The sequence below is a fragment of the Lontra canadensis genome, unplaced genomic scaffold (genome assembly GCF_010015895.1).
Source record: "Lontra canadensis isolate GAN:19392208 unplaced genomic scaffold, GSC_riverotter_1.0 scaffold1, whole genome shotgun sequence".
In the NCBI taxonomy this organism is placed as follows: Eukaryota; Metazoa; Chordata; class Mammalia; order Carnivora; family Mustelidae; genus Lontra; species Lontra canadensis.
In genome coordinates, this window is record NW_022630995.1 from 124,361,991 (window position 1) to 124,387,429 (window position 25,439).

General features: G+C 36.5%; 1 protein-coding gene across 2 annotated transcripts in view; it reads left to right on the forward strand.

Moving 5' to 3' along the window:
- The first annotated feature begins 5,165 nt into the window (after window positions 1-5,165).
- Window positions 5,166-25,439, forward strand: part of GLRB (glycine receptor beta) — a 97,407-nt gene continuing 77,133 nt past the window's right edge. Inside the window, exons 1-2 of one of the 2 annotated variants that reach the window (XM_032863008.1) lie at window positions 5,166-5,389; window positions 7,083-7,232. In XM_032863008.1, the coding sequence (XP_032718899.1) occupies window positions 7,111-7,232 (122 nt within the window). In that variant the 5' untranslated portion in view covers window positions 5,166-5,389; window positions 7,083-7,110. Of the gene's footprint in view, window positions 5,390-7,082; window positions 7,233-25,439 lie in introns of those variants that run through there. The other variant, XM_032863016.1, reaches the window with a different exon arrangement.

Below are 25,439 nucleotides of genomic sequence, written 5' to 3' on the forward strand. Positions count from 1 at the left end.
ATTTAAAAGTTAGTTTTAAAATAATTAGGAGATTGGAGAACATTTTAAGGATAATACACTATTTGAAAAAACATGGAAGTGATCTTGGGCTATCAAGTATTGTTTTTGTTATTCCAGTATGTTAAAATTGACTGCTCATTGAAATTTCCTAATACAAATTTTGTTCTCTTTTTGAAATCGTGAATAGTACTTAAAAGATTCTGAATAACTGACACATTATCTAATTATTCTCTGTTGTAATCTTCCCTTTATATTTTAGTCCCATTATCTATTTTTGAATCATTTTTAAAGATGATGAATTGGGGAAAAACACATCTAAAGTAGCTGGACATGGGGGTGCCTGGCTAGCTCAGTGGGTAGAGCCTGCTACTCTTGACCTCAGAGTTGTGAGTTCAAGCCCCACATTGGGTGTGGAGCCTACTTAAAATAAATTGATTTAAAAACTAATAAGAAAGCTGGACATAGTGGAAGAACTGGATAAAGGCGTCAAAGGGTACAAACTTTCAGTTTTAAGGTAAGTAAGTTCTGGGGATGGAAAGCACAACACGATGTCTATAGTTAACATAGTATATTGTATATTTGAAAGTTAAAAGTTCTCCTCATAAGAAAAACAATGTGTGAAGTATGCGTGGTGATGGATATAGTAATAATCATTTTGCAATATATACAGATATCAAATTATTATGTTATACACCTGAAACCTATACAGTATTGTAGGTCAATTGTATCTCAATAAAATGGGGAAAAATAAAGGAGCTGGACATGCTTTTCTTAAAAATCTGTGGTGGTAATAATAGAATTTGGACTGAAGTTATGATGAAAAATCTCATTATGACTTACAATTTGGACTAATGTTAATAAATCAGCATGACCTGTATAGAGAAAAAATAAAAAGGGAATAAATGTATGTATTCCAGACTAATGTTTTTAAAGCTACTTAAGGCCATAGCAAGAGTGTTAAGTGCTTATGTCATATAAACAAATAATATGGCAAGAAACTTGTCTTTTTTCCTAATGTTTGGCTACTCAGTCTAACACAAGATATTTAGGACAGCATTTACATTTGATTTTCAAGTAAAATAGATATTATAAGCCACATAAAGCTGGGTACATAATAAATAGGGTTCTTAATGGATATGTTGAGCTAGGTTTCCTAAAATGATTCCAGGTAGATGTAAGTAAAGGAACAAACAAGCAGAAAGAAATGTAAAACAGGATCTTATTAATAAAAAAAAAGTATCATTCCGTTAAGCAAATAAAATTCTGTTTAGTTCTTAGAACAATCTGAAACTTATGTACTGTTCTTTTCATTTTACTGATAAGAAAACACAACATTTAAAGAGATTAAGCAAGTAGGCCAAGATTTACTCATTTACTCAACCTTGTTTTAGGTGCTTGGGCAGTATCAATTGACAAAAACAGACACAAACCTCTCCCTTCATTGAGCTTACATTTTAGTGTGGAAAGAGAAGCAACACATACATTAATAAGCCATGTAATATATTAAAAGGCAATAAGTACTATGAAAAAGAAAAAGAAAAGCAGGAAAAACGGGATCAGAAATCCTTGGAGATGGGACAGTTTTCACTTTAAAAAAATATTAGATAAATGTCCTTGAGAGGGTTACATCTCAGAAACAACTGAAGAAATTAGGGAACTAGACATGATTGTCTGGAGGAAGAGCATTTTAAGCAAAGAGAACAGCGGTAGCCAACTGCCTAAGATGGGCTCCGTGTGGCATTGGCAAGTTGGAGAAGCAGCAAGATCAGTATGGATGAAACCAAGGGATCAAGGGGAAGAGGGAGAGAAGACAGTATTTGGAGAGGGTACATGACATTAGGAACCTTGTGAACTACTGTGAACACTTTGGTTTAGAATCCAAATAAAATGAGGAGCCATTGCTGGGTTCTGGGTTGAGGAATGACATCATCTGACATATGACTTGTTTTAAACGTTTCTGGTTGCTGTGCTGAGAATATTAGAGGATAGGGGAGACCAATGGCAGAGGAAAGGAGAGCAAACAGGAAGCTATTACAATAATCCAACCTAGAGATGAAGGAGACTCAGTCCATGTTTGTTATAGTAAAAGTAGTGAGAAACAGTTTCCTCATAGTTTGGATGTAAGGAGGGAGACTAAGAGAGGAATCAAGAAAAACTTTTAAGAATTTTTGGCCTAAGCAACTGGAAGGAAGTGGTCGTCATCAATTAAGAAGAAGACTGAGTTGGAGCAGATTTGGGGGAGAAGAACATTAGCTCCATTTTGGACGTGTTGAGTACAAAGTGTTTATTAAATGTGCAAGCTGAGACATTGAGAAGGCAATTGGATATTTGAGTCTAGAGTTCTGGAAAGAAGTCTAGTTTGGAGAAATAAATTTGGGAGTCATCAACAATGATACTGAAAGCTACATACCTGGATGAAATTACTAAAACAGTGAAGGAAGATTTAAAGAAAAATAGAGAAAGTTGGCTAACTCTTGATAGGATTGGGGAAAATCAGATTATTTCATGACATTATTGGGAAGGTTTCCCTTTGACAACATAATACAAAAAAAAGCTATATAAATACAGGTGACTTTATCATCTTCATAGAAAATATTAAAAATTCTGAACTTCATGGCTTCACAAGCCTGGAAGAGGTCTTTCTAGGTCACCAACTGTTCTTTCTAAACTTTGGGCAAGAGAAAATGAACCCAAACATATCTAAACAGTTGGACATGCTTTTCTTATAGATAACTAATTCTCTAATAATACATCCATAAATGACATAATTACAAAATAATACTAGGGGAGGTAAACCAGTCAGTTTTAGGTATTTGCACACATAAGCTCTTCTAAATGTGTTCCTACGATTTTTGTAAGCAGAAGGTGGGTATATTTCATTACAGGAATCTGAATATCCTATTATTCCAAACTTTTAGTGATACCTTGATTATGAGAAAACAAAGTTTATGGTTTTCTTTGACCTCTGAACTCCCTTGGTTCCATGAAACTTTTCTTTTGTCCTTCTGTAGGGGATGAAAAAAAATTTCCCTTTACCCTTCTAGGTTCTTGGTTAAGAACCACCTCCCCCTGTCCTCTCCCCTAATAAAAGATTAACAGGAGAAAAACAAACAAAAGTTTAATAACATGTATACTTCTTATATACTTGGGAGGCATCCTGGAAAACTGAGTAACTCTCTAAAATGGTCCAAGCCATGGTCTTAAATACCATTTACTGCTAAAGACAAAAGAAGATATTGGGGGGCAAGAGGTTGTCAGGAAGGCCACTTGTGGAGGTTACCTGGAATAGCACAGTAACTAAGGGTATGTTGTTATACAGATTTAAGTCAGTAACTTCTCCATCAACAAGAGTTTCTAGAGATTTAGTCACCCTCCTCCTCTCCCTGGTATAGAGAAAGAGAGAAAGGGAGAAAGAGAGTGAGACAGAGACAGAAACAGAGAAAGAGAAACACCTTTGCAAATGGAGACTTCCCTTGTAAATGTAAATTTTATTATTATTATTGTTTTTTTACAAAAGGGTACCTTTTTCCCCAGTTTTCAGAGCTTCTCTTATGTCTGCTGTTTTGTAAAAATAATCAGCTCAAAGTAATTCTTATTCCAAAGACATGTATCTTGGGGTAGCAAATTCTGTTCCCGTTCATTTTCTTACATGACTTGTTCGCCAAAACTTATATATTATTAAACTTATATGATCAATGAAATTCTCCTTTATACACTGGTAAAATCCAAGATCCTATCCTGATCCAATTTGAAGACTCCAATAGGATAGCTCTTTATTTATTTATTTTTTTTAAGATTTCATTTATTTATTTGACAGTTGGAGAAGCAGGCTCCCTGCTGAGCAGAGAGCCTGATGCCGGACTTGATCCCAGGATCCTAGGATCATGACCTGAGCCAAAGGCAGAGGTTTTAACTCACTGAGCCACCCAGGTGCCCAGGATAGCTCTTTAAATAAAATAATGATCAAATGCTAACCTTAGGCAGCAGAGCACCTTGTGAGCTTATAGAACATGGTTATACATAGGAAATATTCCCTTCCTGGCATAGATACGGGTTGAAGTATTTATTAGTGAATACATGTGTAGGTCCAAATGTATGATGCAAAGTGGTGCTCACCTGAGACAATGATTTTTTTTTTTTTAACGTTTATTTATTTGAGAGACAGAGAGCACCCACAGAGGGGGAGTAGCAGAGGGGAAGAGAGAGGAGAGAGAATTTCAAGCAGACTCCCTGCTGAGCCCAAAGTCCAACACAGGACTCCATCCCACCACCATGAGATCATGACCTGAGCCAAAATCAAGAGTCCCACAATTAACTGACTGAGCCACTCAAGTGCCCCCGAGACAATGCTTTCTTAATAAAAAAAAAAAAGTCAATTAGCCCTAGCATCAAGAGGTAATGGGAAAGGTTTGCCACCCAAAGGTGCTTTGTCAAATGAAAGCCTTCATCTTAGAAAACGACCACAACCAACACTTGGCTACCAGAAGGCAAAGGTCATACCTGACTCAAAACTGTAAAAATCAGACTGAGTCTCTGGTAAATTCCATTCAAAATATGTAACACTAAATAATCCCTTAATGTATTTGAACTTCACTTTCTTCATCTGCAAAACGGGAATGACGACATAAAACTTGCCCAGGAATGAACCTTGTGAGGGCCAAAGGAGACAATGCAGGGCAAGGGTTTTGAAACTGCCAAGTGCAGGATTACATGATTTCAGTGATTTTGACTAGTTTACGTTTGCTTAGAAAGGTCAGGCTTTTAGAAATTGCTGGTAAGACTCAGAGATTACGTTAGATGTCAGGAGTCTGATGATTAAATTACAGAAACTGAGTGTGGTCCGCCCTGGTCCAAGAAGGTCATCTGTTATTCTCCTGTTTCTGTTACTAGTGATTCAAAGTTGACCTAAACGAATTCCAGCCCCTTGAAAAGCACCCCCCCCTTCTGTATCAAAACGGTCCTCAACCCCCATTCCCCGCGCCCGTCTTTTCTAGTCCCTTGCAGAGGGACTACATTTCACAGAAACCCCTCCAGTGCCCGGAGGGGAAGGTGCTGTGACGTCCTTCCACGCGCGGTCGGAACACCTTTGCCCTCCTCCGGCCCGCCGTCCCGCCAGACCGCCGTCCCGCCAGCCCTCCGTCCCTGGTTCCCGGCAGCGTGGCCCGCGGACCCGCAGCGGCCCGGAGCGCGGCTGCGGACGCCCGGCGGCGGGGCGCCACGGCGCAGGCTCCGCGGCCCGAGCAGGCGCGTCAGCCGAGCTCGGCGGTGGCGCGGGCGGCGGGGACGCAGCTGCCCCCGCTCTGCGCCCGCCGCACCCCCAGAAGCCACAGCCGTCTGGGCCCCGAGCCGCCGCGTCCTCGCCTGGCGGCTGCGGGCGGGGGCGCCTCGGGTAGGTGTCGGGGGCTCTTGGCTGGGGTGGGGGAGGAGGGCAGGAGAGGACCCGCAGTAGGAGGCGGCGGTGGTCTGGGGACGGGAATAAACGCTCTGCGGAAGGACCGGGTCAAGCCTGGGGTGGTGGAGGCGCGGGGAGCACTGCGGCGTGCAGGGGGAGGAGGCGAGTGCTGCCCTGCGTGGGTAAAGGGGCGCGGGGCGCCGGACAGCCGAGTCAGGGATGCACCGATCCGGTGGCGTCCGCGGATACGCTCCGGATGGAAGGATGCTGAGAGCTGGGGGGAAACTGGGAGAACGCAGGATTTGCGGGGAGGGCTCCTTGCGTTGTTTTGTGAAGCTCCTTCAGTCATTGCAGTTGTCCCCTTGAAAGGTTGGAGGTGAAGACCGGGAGCATAGGGTTGGATTTCTCTGGACCCTTCAAACCATTGGGACGGCCCTCCTGTTTTCCTGGGGAAGAATGTAGAGGTGGGAGAAGTACCTGCTGCTGTGGGCAGAGGTGTGTGGAAGCCTATGCCACCGTAGGATGGGGGAAGGGAACGTCCAGTGGGAAGTTGACAGAAGAGAACCTTCTGTTGTTGCTCTGGGCATGATAAGTCCCCTCTGTTGTCCTCGGAGAGGGGGCCTGGGAAGAAGCCCTCTGGCTTGCCATAGGTGCTGTAAAGGATACATGGGAGAAAATAAGAATTCCTGGGAGAAAGGGAGGTGAAAAATATGACACAGAAGCAAAATTATAAGGGTGAGATAGGAATTAAGAGAATGGTGAGGAGTCTGATAGATCTTAGTCTGCAGAAAACAATGATGGAGAAAAATATTATGGTTTGGAAATGAAGGACTTCAATATATATTCCGGTGTTACTAGATGCTTAAAGTTCTTCTTCGTCGTCGTCTTCTTCTTCTTCTTCTTCTTTTTTTTTTTTTTCTTGATGCATCGGACCGGCAAGAATATAATTATAATTTGAGCATAGAAAGTGTTATTAAAATAGGTCTAAGAAGATTATTTTAAAGAGTCTGACCATACTTGCTAGTTTTTTTTTTCATATTATGTTACCTAGAATGTAGAGTCAAAAATCATCTTCGATCAATCTTAATATCATGAAAGTGGGAAAGCCAACAAAATACCTTAAATCAATATGCACCCTTTTTGGGGAAAAGATAACTTGCAAATTTAATGTGTATAAATAAAAACAATGAATTTAAAGTGTGAAATTTTGATGCTAATATTTTTCTTTTATCTCTGTCAATTCTTTAATCTTTGTGATTAGAATAGTTTTATTATTTTTGAAAAAATATACATGCAAAGTTCAAAAATATAGAAATTGAAAAAGGAAATAAAAAATCCAAATGTACGAGAAGAAGGAAACCATTTTAACACTGTGTTAATCATCCTTGCAGGTAGTTTTCTAAGCATATATTGAATATTGTGCAATTCAATGTCAATTTACGATTTTCTCTAACTATAAAATCAGAAATTTTGCATACTTATCTTTTATACCTCCTTGGGGTTGTATTTTCTAAGAACCGTTATTCCATTTAACCTTTACTCACAAATATATAATGAAGGGCAACCACATAGTTTTGAGCAATGAGAATTTCATGTACAAATGTACTTGTCCTTTGGGTAGTAATGGTCATACTCCTTAGAGTCGTATTGTTATCATGTTATGTAAACCTTTTCTTGTTCTTTCTTGTAGATTGATCTCCTGAAACTTAACTTTCAAGATGAAGTTTTTATTGGCGATTGCCTTTTTTATTTTAATTTCCTTGTGGGTTGAAGAAGCTTATTCTAAAGAGAAGTCTTCAAAGAAAGGGAAGGGGAAAAAGAAGCAGTATCTATGCCCATCGTACGTCCTTCATGTCTTATATTATTATATGGAGAAATGTTATTGCATTTTTTATCAAAGTAAGGTGGTTTGTTGAAACATATCAGCAGAACTTTTCATATCAGAATATGTACCCATTGGTTTCACAAGAGAGATGTGATAGCTAATACCTAGTGCTTAAGATAAAGTTTTATAAAGTTTTGTTCATGCTCTAGGATTACATAATTTATGTACATATTTTATAAAATTAGGAAAAAAATTACTATTTCTTTCTTACCCTAAATATGGAGCTATAATTGGATACTGGAATTCCATGTTTTGAGCAACAACAGTTCAAAAAGATGGTTTTAAAAATTCCTAAAAATGAATATCAATTTAAAAATTAGCTAAAGTATTATTTTTAAGGTATATTTCATTTATGTTGATGCATGGAAGAAGAAAATTCACATGGTAGATAAGTTTTCTATTTCAATATTTTTCTGCAAAGGGCTTAGATTGGAAAATTATTTTTTTCAAAATTGGATATTTTTCAAAAAAGATATTTTTCCTTTTCAAAAAAGGAATATTTTTTCAAATATTTCAAATATTTTTCAGAAAAGGATATTTTTCAAAAAATATGTCACTAAATTTGAAGTTACTTGTAAAAACAAAATCTAAATCTGAAACACCAACTCCTCCTTTTGTGGTTTGGACTTTTTTTTTTTTAATAGGAATGGTTAATATTACTGGAAAATAACAGCATTTTTTCTTTTTTAATACCTAATGGTTAGAGCAATTGAAGAGTTTGTAAGTAAATAACTTTCATAAATATAAGGGATCTTTAGGTAATAAGATCACATACGCAACAATCTGGAATAAAAATTAATTTGCTGTTACAGGTCATTTTTTAATTAAGATGTTTTAAATGTCATATTGATCATGGGTGACATCTCAGAATCAACATTATTTTAAGGTAGACCATGATAGTTTTGTAGATATTCCGTATGAGATAGGAACACTTTGGGAAGTTTATTTTGTTAAGAAAGGATATTAAAATTGGTATTTTGGGATGGATATCTGTCTGACCATGTGAGACTGGAAGTCTAGAGTCAGTATCATGTACATATAGGTTAGCATTAAATAAAGTTCCTGATTTAGAAGTATCTCTTGGTTTTCAAGTTTATTAGTCCTACTTATTTCAGTGCTGCAGAGCCTGATGTCAGGGCCAGATTTCTGTGTGTATTACGGGATGGCCCTGAGTTACATTCATGTTGTCCCTCCTTAGCTGTCTGCCCAGTTGGATATGAAGTATCTGGTGGGGTAGATTTAGGAATAATCACCATCTGCAATTATTACTATTCTTCAGTGTTCAGAGTTTTTGTGTCACAACCAGGAGATAAGCCTGTTAGGAAAATGGACATTGTCAGGCCTTACTCCTCCCAAAGGAAAAGACACATTCTCATGTTTAGCTCTTTTTGTATTTTTTACTTGATGAATGTTAGCATATTGATAAAAACTGTTGCATACATGTTACAGTCATGGTGACTCTATGTGTGGGTCAGGCCAGCTTCAATCAGTCAGGTTTCTCTATATGTGGAAGCTGATAGAACTCTCTTCCACTACCTCTTGCCTGTCTCCCACCCCCAACTCCCAATCAAATGTCATGAATCAAAGAGTTCGGAAGATGGCACACAAGTCTTAGAACTACCATGTATCTTTTTTTTTTTTTTTAAGATTTTAAAGATTTTAAGATTTTATTTATTTATTTGACAGAGAGAGAGAGAGAGAGAGAGAGCACAAGTAGGCAGAGAGGCAGACAGAGAGAAAGGGGGAAGCAGGCTCCCCGCTAAGCAGAGAGCCTGATTCGGGGCTTGATCCCAGGACCCTGAGATCATGACCTGAGCTGAAGGCTCTGCTTTCCCTGCAGAGCTTCCCTTCCCCCCAAGCTTTCTGATAAATTTCCTTTCAAAACCTTTAGAAATTTAAAACACATTAAGACATAAGAAATAAACTATAAATGAGAAAAAAATTGATTACGTCCTTGGATACGGTAAGCTTTTCATTTACAGCTTGAATTTGATGTTAACCTTCATTTATTGGTCTCTCCTCTTTCTATACAGTCGGCCTGAGTGATTCCATCCAAATCTATGGCTGTAACTACCATGTATTCACTGTTAGCTCCTAAGGCTCTATGTCCATCTCAGACTTCTTTGAAGAATGCCTTATCCATACATCCAATATTTTCTACCTGGCTATCCTATTTTGACCTCAAACTCAACTTCAGATGATAACACCTGAGTTCAGAAATCCTCCCCATCACTCCTGATGTAGGAGTAATGCATTCCTTATCTAGGAAATGCATTATCTAGGAAATGATACCATTATCTCTTTTACCAACCAAAATGCTGGGCATCTCCTGAGACCTTCTCTTTCTACTGAAGCGTCTCAAATTCAGTAGTGTCCAAGACTTCTCAATTCCATCTTTCTCACCTCCAGAATATGTCCTTCATTTTCACTTCCCTGTGGGTACTGCGTTAATTACTTCTCTTCACCCATTTTCATGAACTCTTTATTAGTCTCCCTTCTTCTTGTCTTCCTCCATCAATTCATATTGGACCTGACCCTAGAGGATGTGTTCTAAATCTTCAATCTAGGCAAGTAATTCTAATGCTTAGAACCCTTCAAGGGCCTCCATAGCTTTCTGTGGCTCCATAGAAAAAGCTCTTGCTGAACTGGCCTCTGGCTCATTTATTGGTTGCACATTTCTTGGCTCCACACACACAGCTCTTGCTGAACTGGCCTCTGACACCTCCATCTGTGTCTTTTTATCCAGCTCCCCTCCCACCCAACACATATGAGTCAGGTCTCATATACACCTGATCTTTCACCCCTCTTGGAAGTATGCTTTCCTTTACCTGAAATGCCAATGCTTTCCTTTTATCTTTAGTTAATTCCAACCCAGTGGTCTTGTCCAAATCTGTGGCTATAAATATCATCTTTCACCGTTGACTCTTCTTAGAAAACAATATTCAGCTGAGTAAACTGGAAGATCTAATTGGTTTATTAAGAAATTCAAGAATTGGGCAGTATTCCATCTAGCAAGTAGAGAGATGCTCTGAAGAGTTATACAAAATGGAAGGTTTTTATGGGAAGGACAATGTGGTAAGAAGTTATTAGCAAAAGAAAGGATTGCTTCAGGCAAGGCTACCTTCTCTTAAGGGGAAGGGCAAGGGATTTTATTGGGTGGATTACCTCATCTTTTGGGCTTTGGAGAGGGCACATGTGACAGATTCCTCATTGATGCTGGTCAGGAAATTCCTGACTGACCAGTTAACACTACATTTTTAGGGTAGGTTGAAATGTAGTCAGGTAAGGTATTAGGTCCATATTTGGTCACTTGACTGAAGTGACACCATTTTGAGCCAGTGGTTTTCTTTTTAAGACACCTAAATCTGTATGCCTGGCCCAGACCTCTCTCTGAAGAGCAGCACACCCATATAACCAGATTTTAATCTGACTGACCCACAGTGACATCAAACTCAAACCTTGGCTATCTTCTTTGGGAAATCTTTCCTAATCTGATAGTTTGATTTAGATAATTATACTCTATACTTCCATATTTCCCTAATTGTCTATCATGTTTATAATACTATGGCAATCATCAATTATAATTTTTGTTTTCCCCACCTGATTGTAAGCTTCTTGGGAGTAGCATCTAATTGACTCAATCACCAGAGACGATATCAATTTAGTGCGTGACACAAAGTATACATACAATAAAAATTTGCTTAAAGAGTGAATAAAAATACAAAGATTTTTGGCTCTTATAAATCTTATATTTAGATTTTGTTAAGGAACTTGAATATAACTTATATAGTCCCTATGGACCATATTTAGAAGTATGGTCTCAGTATAGGGATAACTAGATAAGTTAACAACTGGGTAATTAGTGAAACATTTCCAACCTGGATGATGTTTCCTGATGAAATTTTGGCCTTATCATGTTTAACATTTTATCAATGACTAAAATAAGACTGTATGGAGGAGATACTTATCCAAACTGAGAATCGTGTGACTTAGGGACATATAATGAATATCTGAGACAGAAGTCTCAGTGGATACATTAGTATCCACTATGATCTTGAAGGGTCAAAGTAATGGACTGAAACTAAAAAAGATAGGTGGAAGTATAAATTGCACTTTTGCCCAGAAATCATCTGTGCAAGTATAGGATGGGGGAAACACAGTATGGTAGAGATCATTTGAGGGAAAAAAATAGATAATACAGTAATGATTTATATACATATATATGTATTACATGTAAATAATATATATGATACAAATGAGTGTACATACTTAATATTTTTATTTTACCAATTTTATGTTTACTCTATTACTTCACTTAATAGGGTGATATTTAAAGCAAGACAGAGATTTCTTCATTGTGCTAGTCTTTTCAGGGGAGAGAAATAAGAACAATTGAGATCATTAAAATCATTATCATATTAGGGAGACTGAAAAAAACAGAGATATTTAAAGTTGTTTTCAAATCGTTGAAAAACTATGATGTAGATGAGAAAGTAGACTTGGCATTTGGCACCAATAATGAAAACCAGGATTAATGAGCTGAAGCTATGGGTAGGATATTTTTAGCTCTCAGGAAGAACTTTCTGATAAGAGTTCTGCCTAAATATAATTGACCAGGAAGGGAAGTAGTAGAGTTCTATATGACTGGTGTCACTTGGCATTGAGGGGTAATTATTTGGCAGACATTTTATAGAAAGTTTGAACATTGGTTGGGTGGTTAGACCAGATGGTGATACTTAAGGTCATTTCAATTTGTCAGATTTTTAAGATTCTTTGATTCTAATATATTGTATTTGATTATGGCCTTACTATTGTCTAATAGAATGAGATAGAATAATTTGAAATTTTTATCTCAATATATGTTTAGACAGATCTGCCTTTATTTTTGGTGCATTGCCTTGGGATGCTCTACCATATAAAGTAAATATTAGCTTGGTCCTATATTAATAATAAGGATTTATAAAGCTTCAGTAATAGAATTGCATCTTGGAATTTCATGAATAATCGTATTTTAAAAGTATCTCTTTCAAACCCAGAAAATACTTCTCTTTTCTGGTCTAAACCAATAGGCAGAAATATGTCTTACATAGTGATTGGGGGATGGCAGACATAAGTGATCCAATTAATGCTTACCATAATTTATGAGCAGGTGTAGGTTTGCAAACTTATATTTATATGTGTATTATATATGAAACCAGAACATGTTAAAATATACTTTCAGTGTTGCCTGAGTGGCTCAGTCAGTTAAGCATCTACTTTCAGCTCAGGTCGTTATTCTGGGGTCCTGGGATGGAGCCACACATCAGGCTCCCTGCTCAGTGGGGAGTCTGCTTCTCCTTCTGCTGCTCTCTCTCTGTCAAATAAATAAATAAAACCTTTCAAAAAATAAAATAAAATACACTTGTAGAATTTTTGTTTGAATAAACAAAAATAAAACAAGACAGAATTATCTCAGTAAAAACATTACTTGTCATTTCTATTTGTGCTCCCAGCAGATATAATAACACTTCTAAATACTGAATTTAGGGGCACGTGGGCCGCTCAGTTGGTGAACTCTTGATTTTGAACTCTTGATTTTGGCTCAGGTCGTGATCTCAGGGTTATGAGATCCAGCCCCATATTGGACTCTATGCTCTGCTGGAAGTCTGCTTGAGATTCTCCCTCTCCCTCTACCCTCCCCCACTCACATGTGCTCTCTCCCATGCTCTTCTCTCAAGTAAATAAACAAATCTTTAAAATTCATACATACATACATACTGAATTTGACCAGGCTGTAACCTCTTGGCACGTGCTACCATAGTTTACTATCATTGAGCTTAGGGAACCCTCCACCATTTGTTGAGGACTATTTGAATTTCAAGTGTCTGATAGCTTATAGTAACTGCACTAATATGTTTACAAGTTAAATTTAAAATCTCTTTTCTCCTACTTGGCCCAAACTTGTATCTTAGGTATGGAGAAGCTTAATAATAAGCCCTAAATTAATACTAGGTGAGGGCTGCTATTACTTACATTAGTTTGTGGTCATGTTAACATGAATTTATCCTGTCTTCTTCATGATCTTTCCTCCAGACCATTGGTACTCTACCTTTAAAATCATGACAAGGAAATTTTTACTGTGATTCTGTGTGCACTAATAGAAAAATTATGATTTATTTATATTAGTTTGTTCATATACTAAAAAAAATGTGGGTTAAAGTGTTGCTCTCTGTTACGAGAAATTTTTTTGTCTGCTTTAGAGAGATACTGTACCACTTGATAATAATATTTGTACCCATCAGTTTTATGTGGTAGAAGGGTAGGAATACTGAATAATCAAAAAGCTACTCTGTGTTGTGTAAGTATACTATTAGCCATTTTCTTCCTATTCTAATTTACTTACGTACTATTGATTTATAGAATAGGTTGATTTTAGTTTAGTTCTAGTTTCTTCCTAGTGGAAATGTTGACGATAACTGCATTGGCCAAAAGATGAAAGGAAATTGCAAAAGGGTATGGGTAATCTTGGTAATGAATATGGTTGGAAATTGCCTACATTATTCTTACTATAACATATTTAGGTTGAATATTTCACTGATGTTTAGTTATATATTTTCTTACTACCTATTTATCAGTCCCAGCTGAGTGGCATGCTTTTCTTTTGCCATCAGCTGAATTAATGATCTCCCCTTTCCAAATAATTTCCCAGGTTTTAAAACTGGCATCCTCATTACTCTAGCTACTCAGGCATGAAATTTAAATGGAACCTGTCTTTCTTTCTCTTAGAATGATTTCCTATATCTGTCATGTTCATTGCATCTCCACTTACCATCATTTTGAACAGTTTTCATCAATATTTTTCTAATTATTTACCCTATTTTTTCTGTTCATTATCATTCATTTTGCATATGGTTTCCATTTTCATCTTGTTAATATTATATTCAAGACCCACAGTGTCTTCTTATTGCCTGATGGGTCCCAGTGCAGACTCTTTACTTTGACTTTCAAGGGCCTCTCTAATTTGCATCCCAAACTTTATGTGAAACTACCCTATTTTATTTTATTTTTCCTTTGGTAGATTTTTTTCTCATCTGTTTTGTTGTTGTTGTTGTTGTTTTAAATTTAATTTAAGTTTTTTCAGTGTTCCAAAATTCATTATGTACCACACCCAGTGCTCCATGCAATACGTGCCCTCCTTAATACCCTCCGTTAGGCTTACCCAACCCTCTACCCCCGTCCGCTCCAAAACCCTCAGCGTGTTTCTCAGAGTCCAGTCTCTCATGGTTTCTCTCCCCCTCCAATTTTTCCCAACTCACTTATTTTAGAAAGGCTGATCTGTCCTCGCTCCTAAACTTCTTTTGCCATTGTTTATGCTTAGACTTCTTTATGTGTAGAATGACAACTTCCCACATAGTCCTTCAGGACTCATCTCAAGTAGTACCTTGTCTTATGAAAGTTTTAAAATAATTAGAAGTTTCAGTTGAGAATAAGGTTAATATAAATTGATAGCATGTGATGGCTATTTAATACCTTGGTCTTGGACACTGATAGAAATACTATGTTTAGAAAGGAAAAAAAAGTTAATATGGTGGGTATAAATTCTGGTTGCCATTGTGTGTGGTGGTTAGAATTACATCAGAGTTTGTTCAGGGAATCATGATCAGGGTTTGAAGGAACATGAAAATTTGTTGTTTGATCAATTGCACTGTGGGTTGTTTTTCTTGAAGAATAGAAGAATAATTACTTGGGGCTTGAGGAATTATCACATGAGGTAAACTTGACTTCTTTTTTATGATGTCAAGTTACAGAACCAAGACCAAAGAGAAACATTGAGGAAGACGAGTTCAATTTTAAAGGATATGATAGAACTGTCCAAAAATAAAATGAATTTCTTTGGGTGGTTCTTTGTTGCTACAGTGATTAAACATAGTTTGGGTAGGGGTATTACCCAAGTCAAGCATCACTGGAAAGTTACAGAATGTGAAAGTTCTTTTTGTCCTCAAAATTTCATGAGTCTATGATTAGAACTTATGTTCACTCCCTCTTCTTTTTTATTTATTTTTAAAAAATTTTTTAAAAAAATATTTATTTATTTATTTGAGAGACAGAGATCACAAGTAGTCAGAGAGGCGGCAGGGAGAGAGAGGAGGAAGAAGGCTCTCTGCAGAGCAGAGAGCCCGATGCGGGGCTCGATCCCAGGACCCTGGGATCACGACCCGAGCCGAAGGCAGAGGCTTTAACCCACTGAGCCACCCAGGTGCCACTTCACTCCCTCTTCTTGATCTTTTGAATTCCTTTTGACCATACTGTATTTTTAAAAAATATTTTATTTATTTATTTGACAGAGAGAGAGACAGCGAGAGAGGGAACACAAGCAGGGGGATTGGGAGAGGGAGAAGCAGGCTTCTAGCCAAGCAGATATCCCGGTGTGGGGCTCGATCCCACGACCCTGGGATCATGACCTGAGCTGAAGGCAGACACTTAATGACTGAGCCACCCAGGCTACCCATACTGTATGTTTTGACATTTGATTTTATTTAATACAAATATTCTTTATATGATATCTTTTATTTTCTAGTTGAACTGTATTATGTATGTATTAACTCTAATACATGTATATATACACATCTTATCTAATATATATATGTGTATATATACACATACATCCATCTCATCTCAAATATTTACAATTTATTTAGATTGTTAACACAATGTATTAACTCTAACCATATATAACAAGTGTGTTCATACACACTTATTATGTAGCATACATAAATGAGACTCTTATGCAAAGAATCTTGAAGTGGGCAAAATATAAAAGTGTGTGTGTATATATATATATATATATATTCACGCATGTATGTTTAACCTATATGTGAAAGTGTGTGTGTGTGTGTGTGTGTGTATACACAGATACATACATAGTTTTATATTCTGCTTACTTCAAAATTCTTTCCTTAAGAGCCTCACTTATGCTTGCTAAATCAAGCGGAATAAAATGGGTCACTGACTCTACAGAAAAAACAAGTCTTTTGATTGGTCAGTGGCTCACTGGAACTGTGATTAAAGGTAGCACTTCTAAACCTGTATTGTTTAAAGTTTCCTTTGTATGTCTGCTAACTCATGATGGCATGGTAGTATAGGAGAAAGAACACTGCTGTATCTCAATTAGAACTGTTGTTGAGTGGCTTTATGACTTTCAGTAATTCACTAATTTTAGGGGGCATCTCATTTGTATAAGGAGGTTTGATCCCAGTGGTCTCCTAATTTCACTCATTCATTCATTCATGACAGCTATATCTTGTAAGACTTTATCAAGTTTTATTCATGATTTTATTCATGATTCTTTATATCCTGTGTTAACTATTTTTGTTTTTATCACTGTTTTGCTTTCAGATTCAAAACCAGTCAAGCCAAACCAACAGAAAAATACACAAAACTCTGTTTCTTGACCAAGTTAATTACAAAGAGATCTAAATTTTGAACTTGATTTATCAAAATGTAAGCATTTAACTGAATCCCAAAGTAGTATAATGTATGCGGAAGGTGAACTGTTTGCTTTCTTAGCTTACCAATTTTTCACAAATTAAAGAGTTTAACTTATAAAAATGTACTTTTTTTTCCCTTTTGGAGATGAATAATACAATAATATAGTAAAGTCTTTTCAGAATATATTTGCAGAACTCTCCTCTATTCTCTTTGTGCTACTACCTAAAAGAGGCACATCGCTTCTGTGTTCCAGAAAGCAGAGAACCTTTTTAAATGAGTTCCTTTACCATAGATATTTCATGGAAATTTACACTTAGAATTCATGAAGCAAATTATTCAAATTTATGTACATGCAAATAGCTCCTCTGAGAGATGATGTAAATACAAAATAATATTTCTAGAGCTCTGATTGGAATAACAGCAAAACACTGATTAAATCACTAATAGAATATGTTGGGTAACTTGAAACATCTGACCTTTATTAGTCCTCTTGTGAGAGAATAATAGTATGAATTTGTGATATTTAGGGAAGGTTACTATTCTGCTTCTTGAGAATAACCTAATAAAAAGGCCAACTTATTAATGACTGGATGTGTAGTGAGTATTCTTCTCCACTGATAGTTAGCTTTCCGTTATACCATGGGGGTGGATGGCAAAACGATCCAGGGGTCTAACTGTAACACTCTTTAATATCATCCAGAAGTTTCGTACTCATTTGATTATAATATTTTTGGCTTAATTCTACAGATGTAGATGTTTTCAGTTATTAAGAATCTGTATTGATTTATTTTGTGTGGTGATCTAGTCGTGGCTGGGTCCTCACTATGTTTCCAATAATCCTTGTACTTGGCCCTTAGTGCTCTGTTTTTCTCTCTGTCTCTCTAATAATTGTTTCATCCTTTATCCTGAGTCTTAGCATACACTCTTAGCTTTTGCTTAAAAAAAAAAAAAATAGAAGGCATTGGGCAGGAACTTGCCCAGTGTCTCCCGGTCTTCACGCTAAAGCTACCTATAACATTATCCTTTCTTTTCTCCTTTGCTTCTGACTTAACAGGAAGTGACTTCTTTTGTTTAGTCCCTCTCCCATCTCTTCCACCCCTTTCTGACACCTATCTCTATTATCTTACCTTTGTTGTCCCAACTTTTCAGTATGCTTTTCTTCTTTGGCTCTTTTTTTTTTCCACTGAGGGCTTACAAAATTACAGAAGGGTCTCTCAGTTGAGAAAAAAGGCAAGTGTTTATAGTCCTGTTGCATTAACTTTTTTTTGTTTTCCCTGTGTTCACTGCCATATGTCAAACTAATTGACTACAATGGTCTATACTTTCTCAGGGATATTCATTATTTATTTTTCCCTTCCCTTTTTTTTCCTTTCCTTTCCTTTCCTTTCCTTTCCTTGAATTTCTTTAAATTATGAAAGCCATACACTATTGGGGTAACGCATGAAACAATATGTACCACTTAGTATTCTGAATACTTACTCTCCTGTTGATGTTATCTCCTGCTCCATTGTACTTTTTGGTAAAGATACTTTATTCCTTTTAACCAAATCTACTGACTTTCCTTTGAGTCCTTCTATTACTTGGTAAGAACTAATGATTGTATGCTAAATCCTGACACAGTCTTCTGCCTGACCCACCCAGCTTTTGGCTAGTAGTGCTTGACCCACTCCTGGAGCTATTTTTCTACCTCTCTGACTACAACTGATTAGCCATCTTCACTTGCTATTCTTTTTTTGTCTGTCCTGAAATACTGGCTTTTACCAGATATTCATTCTTGGTCCTTTTAGTTTCTTACTCATCAATTTTCCCCTGAGTAATTTCTGCTTTATCTGTAGCTCTTTCCACATCTTTACCTCTAGGTGTAAATACCCCTGTGAGTTCCCGATAATTATTTTCAGTATCTTACTGGACCCCAGAATTAATGTATGGAACTAGCCCTTCCATATGCATTTCCCAGCTTTGTATGCAGCCATTCGTGAGAAATAGCTGAAGCAACTTTCTTCCATGAGATGTCTCTCTGATTATCTCATCAGTTACTTATCCTGTCGATTCTTGTTTAGAAATGACTCTTGCATCTGGCTGTTTGTCCCCATCCCCACTAGTATGGTCTTCACCAGGCTCTCATCATTTCACCTGCAATCTCTTATTGCAATTACTTACCTGGAAGCCTGAATTCTGTCCTGTCTTCTCCACTTTAGTTCATATTGCATGGCAGTGGCTCTCAAATTGTTGGTCTGGGCACCCCTTTATAATCTGAAACATTGTTAAGGACACAAAGAGCTTTAGTTTATGTGAGTTATAGCTACTCATACAGCCTTATTATAAATTGAGACAAATTTTTTAAAAATTTATTAAGTCACTTAAAATAAGCCTACTCATTACACGTTAACCTAAACAACTTAATTCTTATGAAAATAACTATATTTTCAAAAATAAAAATAGTAGGGAGAGTAACCATTGTTTAACGTTGTTGCATATCTCTTTCAGGCTGGCTTAAGGGAAAACAGCCAGATTCTCATATCGTCCTTGTGATATATTGCTTTGATTGAAATAGGTAAAGAAAATATGACCTCAGACATGTAATTAGAAAAGGGAAGAGTATTTTAATAGCCTTTTCATAACTGAATATTCTTTAATGCCATGTCAAAATTTAACAAGTGATAGTTGCAGTGTAAATTCTGAAATCAGATTAGTGAACACTCTATTTTCTGTTGCAATAAAATCCACTCGTTTTACACTTTTTCTTAGAGTTTCTTACTTTATTACTGTTCACATTTTTTTGGTGTCTTAATTATTTTCAAACAATTTAATTTCCGCTTTTTTTCCAGTTTTATTGAGATGTCCTTGACTTATAACATTGTATTCGTCTAAGGTGTACAACATAGTTATTTGATATATGTAAATATGGTGAATGGATTATAATTAAGTTTAGTTAATATCCATTAAACCTCACAAAGTTACACATTTTTTTTCTTGTGATGAGAACTTTTAAGATTCACTCTCTCAGCAATTTTCAAATATACAGTGTAGTCTTATTAACTATAGCTACAGTGAATGGCTAGTCTCCCCAAACCTGATTTTATAACATCCTGCATTGGTCATTAGGAAAATATAGACATGCTGGAATTTGCAAATGTTGACACATTTCCTTATAGAATATCAAAAAGTCACATCCATTTAATGTCACTTCTGATCTCATTGGAAAGTTTATTAAGTATTGAAAAGCTGTCAGGGTCATGGTGATGAATATTAAGTTTCCCAAAATTCCACATTTTGTGTGAAAATTTACATTATTTTATTGGCAACAAATGCTATGCCCTTTTTAGTTTTTGTTGAAGTTGTAAGCTGTCTTGATTTGCTGTTGAAAAGTTATTTGTTAAGTATCTTAAGACTAAATGCCCATAGCTTTTCTGTGGTGTTCCATGAAAATGGTGTTCCATAAAAATACCTAGTTTAGCTAAGAACATCAGTCACCTGAGTGCTTTTCATAGGAAAAGTTAACATAGTTTGGTATGCAGCAGAAGTGCTGTATGGATACTTCCCATTTTTTCACACAATATTAAGAAAATGTGGACTAAAATTTTAAAATTCAATAAACTTAGAAATTTTTTATTGCTCCTTCAAGAACATCACTTATGAACACTATTTTTAAATTATTTATTTATTTAATTACTGCTAGCATGCAGTAGTAAAGAATACAATGACTATTAATGCATATTAATATTATTTTCTTGATTTGTGCAGCGGCAGTTTTATCCACTATTGCTTTTGCACCATCAGTGCAAATGTCAGTATTGTGAAACAAAGTAAATAGTATTTTAAAATAATTATTATTATTATGAAAATAGTTTTGACTCTGTGGACCACTAGAAAAGGTCTTGGGTACCTTCAGATCCTTGTGGACTACACTTTGAGACCTACTGTTTTATAGTGTCAACAGATTTGTGATGCTCAATGTATATCCAAGCATTTATTTCTCTCTCTTTTTTGAAAGATGTATTTATTTGATTAAGAGTGTTGTGGGGAGGGGCGCCTGGGTGGCTCAGCGGGTTAAGCCTCTGCCTTAGGCTCAGGTCATGATCTCAGGGTACTGGGATCAAGCCCCGCATTGGGCTCTCTGCTTAGCAGGGAGCCTACTTCCTCCTCTTTCTCTGCCTGCCTCTCTGCCTACTTGTGATCTCATTCCATCAAATAAATAAATAAAATCTTAAAAAAAAAAAAAGAGTGTCGGAGGGAGGTGCAGAGAAAGGGAGAAAGAGAATCTTCAGCAGACTGCCTGCTAAGTGAGGAGCCCCATGGGGAGCACTTGACCCCAGCCAGGACCGTAAGATTATGACCTGAGCCAAAATCAGGAGTCAGATGCTTAACTGACTGAGCCACCCAGGCGCCCCTTTCTCTTTCCACTTTTGCTTCCCACCACTGTCATGCCTTCTGGTTGCTGAACTTCTCACTGATCCAGATCCTTCCCTGAGTCTGTACTGTTGTTCATACTGTCACCACCTCCTCAAATTTGCCCTCACCCTCTCCCTTTTACATGCTTCCTTATCCCTTCAGCGCCAGCTCAAAAGTCACTGACTCTAAGAAAGCCGAACTCTATACACAATTAAATGATTAAGAAATACAATCAATAATGACAAATTCGAAGTGAAATTAGTTGAATTAAAAAGGAAGAAGAATTGGATTGAAGTTCCAGAGAGGAATTGGATTCACTTTGTTACTAACTCACGGTATGTCCTCCAAGATAAGTCATCTTGGATCTTAAAAATTCTGATCTGTAAAATGAAGGAATAGCAATATGATTTATGAATTTCTCACAGTAATTGGGACAAAAGATTATTTGGAATTTTGACATGTGGAAGCAATGTTGTCCTGAGTCAGAAGACCTTAGTTCTATTCTAGAACACATTAATACATTTGTGACCTTGAATGAACAATTGTTTTTCCTTTCCAGTCCTCAATTTTCTCATCTGTAAATTGGAAATAATAATCTCTACCTATTTCATAGAGCTTCTCTGAAGGTATAATTTGAAATTTATGTGAACGTATTTTCTGAACTGTAAAAGTTTTTCGAAGTGGACTACCTATGGTAGTGTATTATGGAACCCTTTTAAGGGGTTCAAAGGAATTTTGCATATTTTATATTGTTCTTGATCTCATTTTTCTATTATTAGGCTAATTTTCATAGGCAGAAAAACTAATCAGGAAGGAAATATCTGGGTAGCTTGATTAGGCATAGGTTTTTCATAGATTCCGTACTAGGACTTGGTTGAATACATTTGTGGCGCACTCTTTCAATGCAAGGGTGGGCACCATATGCTTGACATATGGCCCCATTCAATACAATGAATCTAGCAGGCAACATCATTCACCTTTATATATGAAAAGTTTGTATTGTGGAGCACATTTATGTAGCTTTTTTAAGGTCATAAGGTTAACAATATTCTAGATATCTAATCCAGATGGGTATTTTAGACTAATTTTTTCCTCATAAAGCACATCATAGCCTATTCTGTTTATTTGGAAGGTAATAAAACCAAGGTCAAATGGCTTTCTTAAGGCATACCACTGGCTAGGAGCTGGAGTAAAACTTAGGTCTTCTGATTCTCAGTCCGAGTTTTTTTTAATTAGCTTTCTTTCCAGTTTGTATTTATTTAGTTGTTACTTTCACCAATAAGAACTCATTTTTCTTTATCTTGATTTCATATATCCTTTTTTATATTTTTATAATTTTCAAATAACATAACAGGTTTACTTACAGTCTTTTACTGAGATTGATAACCCATTGAAGTTCTATCTAAATAACAGAATGTCAGTTTCTGAGTGCACAGTCTTACAGTCTTCCTGTTCATTGATGTGTGTTCCACCACATAAAAACTAGTCATTAGTTTGATTAATGGTATTCAATTTGAATGTTAGTTACCAATAGAGTTGTGTAAATAAGTCATTCTGAGCTACTATTGTAGGAAACAGTATATGATGCATTCTTTCTTCAAACTGCATATATTCTGTATCTGTAAGATCTACAAAGGCATAACTACAAAGGAAATTAAGTGTAAAACACACAGTTCTCTTTGGCTATTTTTTTTTTTAAAGATTTTATTTATTTATTTGACAGACAGAGATCACAAGTAGGCAGAGGCAGGCAGAGAGAGAGAGGGGGAACAGGCCTTCCACCGAGCAGAGAGCCCGATGCGGGGCTTGATCCCAGGACCCTGGGATCATGACCTGAGCCGAAGGCAGAGGCCTAACCCACTGAGCCACCCAGGCACCCCTGGCTATGTTTTTAAGAGATAAAAAGCAATAGTCCAATTCTTCAGAGATAAGAAAGGGAATTATCATTTAGTGACCATAATAAATTTGGACACATGCATTTACTCCCTTTCATATAGAATATTAGAGAATTCTAGTTTTGACCAGTAATTCTAGTGTCATCTTTTAGTTGCTTTATACAGTCAATCTGTCTCTCTTTTCGTGTGTATATATGCAGGTGTTTGTGTCTATGTAGGTGTACACACACGTACAGTTAAACACAAAAGTTGTTTTTGTGTGTATTGTTTTAAACATTCTGAATCCCAATATGCATACAAAAAATGCACTAATCATAAGTATACAGCTTAAGTTCACATTTAACCATGTAACTAGCACTTGAGACCTAGAGATAGCACATTACTCAAAAGCTTAGAAGCCACTTCATGTCCTCTTCCAATTATTCATTGCCTTCCTGAAGATTACCATACAGTATATTAAACTTGCCTTTCAACTACATATAAATGGAATAGTCCAGTAAATATCTTTAATGAGTACCTTATTTTGTTCATTTTATCTATGAGATTCATCTGCAATATTCAGTAGCTCATTACTGCATAGTATTCTATGAACCACTACACTTTATTTTTCTAGTCTACTTTGGAGACTTTGGGTTGTTTCCAAATACATGGACATACACAAAAATAAAGACTTTTCTTAAGGACATATGAAAAACTAGAGATTATTGAGAAAAAGGCAGGCAACCTAATTGAAAATGACTAAAAAGTCTATAGACAAAAGGCCATAAGCATCTTCACTTGTGATTAAGGAAATGTGAATTAAAATCACAATGGGATACTATTACACATCTGCCAGAATGGCTAAAATTAAAAAAAAAAGTGGGGGGAATACCAAGTGTTAGTCAGAATGTGAACTACAGCTCTCAAACACTGCTGGTGAAACTTCAGATTGGCATAACACTAGGTAAATTGACAGCATCTAAAAAACCCCTGAAAATTCATATTCCCTATCATTCAGCCATTCTGTTTCTCTCTCTCCCTCTATATATATATATATACACACACTCAGTGGCAATGTGTACATATTTACTCAAAGATATGTACAAGAATATTCTTAGAAACACTATATGTAATTACCAAAAATATGATTCATTTTTTTAAAAGTTTTTGGATGTGTTTTTTTGATTCAAAAAATACAAATTTTTAGACTAAAATAATATTTGGCATTGCATCAAGAATTACAACTTTGGTAGTACTCATATAGATGTCTAGAATGAGAATTATATGAAAAAGGTGAAATAGCCATTTGGAGCTGTGGTTAAAATATTCAGGATAAAGATGGACTCCTGTAAGTTATTTCTGGAAGTGTGCGTCTTCTTGCTTATCAAAATTAGGTAGGTATAGTCAATGCTGGCTTATCATCGGAATGGAGGAGAGTAGTTTTTTTTTTTTTTAAAGTATTTTTTTTAAGACTTTATTTATTTGACAGAGAGAAATTAGAAGTAGGCAGAGAGGTAGGCAGAGAGAAAGGGGGAAGCAGGATTCCGTTGAGCAGAGAGCCCAATGTGGAGCTCGATCCCAAGACCCTGAGATCATGACCCGAGCCGAAGACAGAGGCTGAAACCACTCAGCCACCCAGGCACCCCTCAAAGAGAATAGTTTTAAAGGTAGCTTTAAATAAAAGGCTCAAGGGCCCCTGGGTGGCACAGTCAGTTAAGCGACTGACTCTTGGTTTCGGCTCAGGTGTTGACTTCAGGTTGTGAGATCAAGCCCTGTGTTAGGCTCCATGCTTGGCCGGGAGTCTGCTTGGGATTCTCTCTACTTGTGCTTTCTCTCTCTCTCAAGTGAATCTTTAAAAACAAACAAACAGACAAATGGAAAAATCATTACTCTTTTGAATACATCTATATTATTTCACAATTCTTAATGCAAATTTTCAACTTAGAATAAACAATCTCTTTCTGACCCTTAATGAACATACTGTCTACTTCTCATTTCATGTCTTAAAAATTAATCACTTATTCACTTACTCTTTATTGAGCATTTAGTTTGTGCCAGGCACTGACCCAGGTGCTTGGGATATAGCTGAGACCAAAACAAAGTTCTTTGCCCTCAGGAAGTTTGATTCTATTAAGAGACAGAACATGAACATATAAACATGAATTTTTTTAAAAATTAAATTTTTTTTTCAGTGTTCTAAAATTCATTGTTTCTGCAACATACCCAGTGCTCCATGCAATACGTGCCCTCCACAATACCAGCAATCAGTGCTGTGGGGAAAAATAGAGCAGGATAAGGAGAATCAGGGGTATGAGGGAGTTGCTATTTTATGCATGTTAGTTAAAAATATCTTTTTGATAAGGTAAGATTTGAATAGAGAGCTAAAAGAAGTAAAGAAGAAAGCCATGGCAATCTCTAGAGGAACATT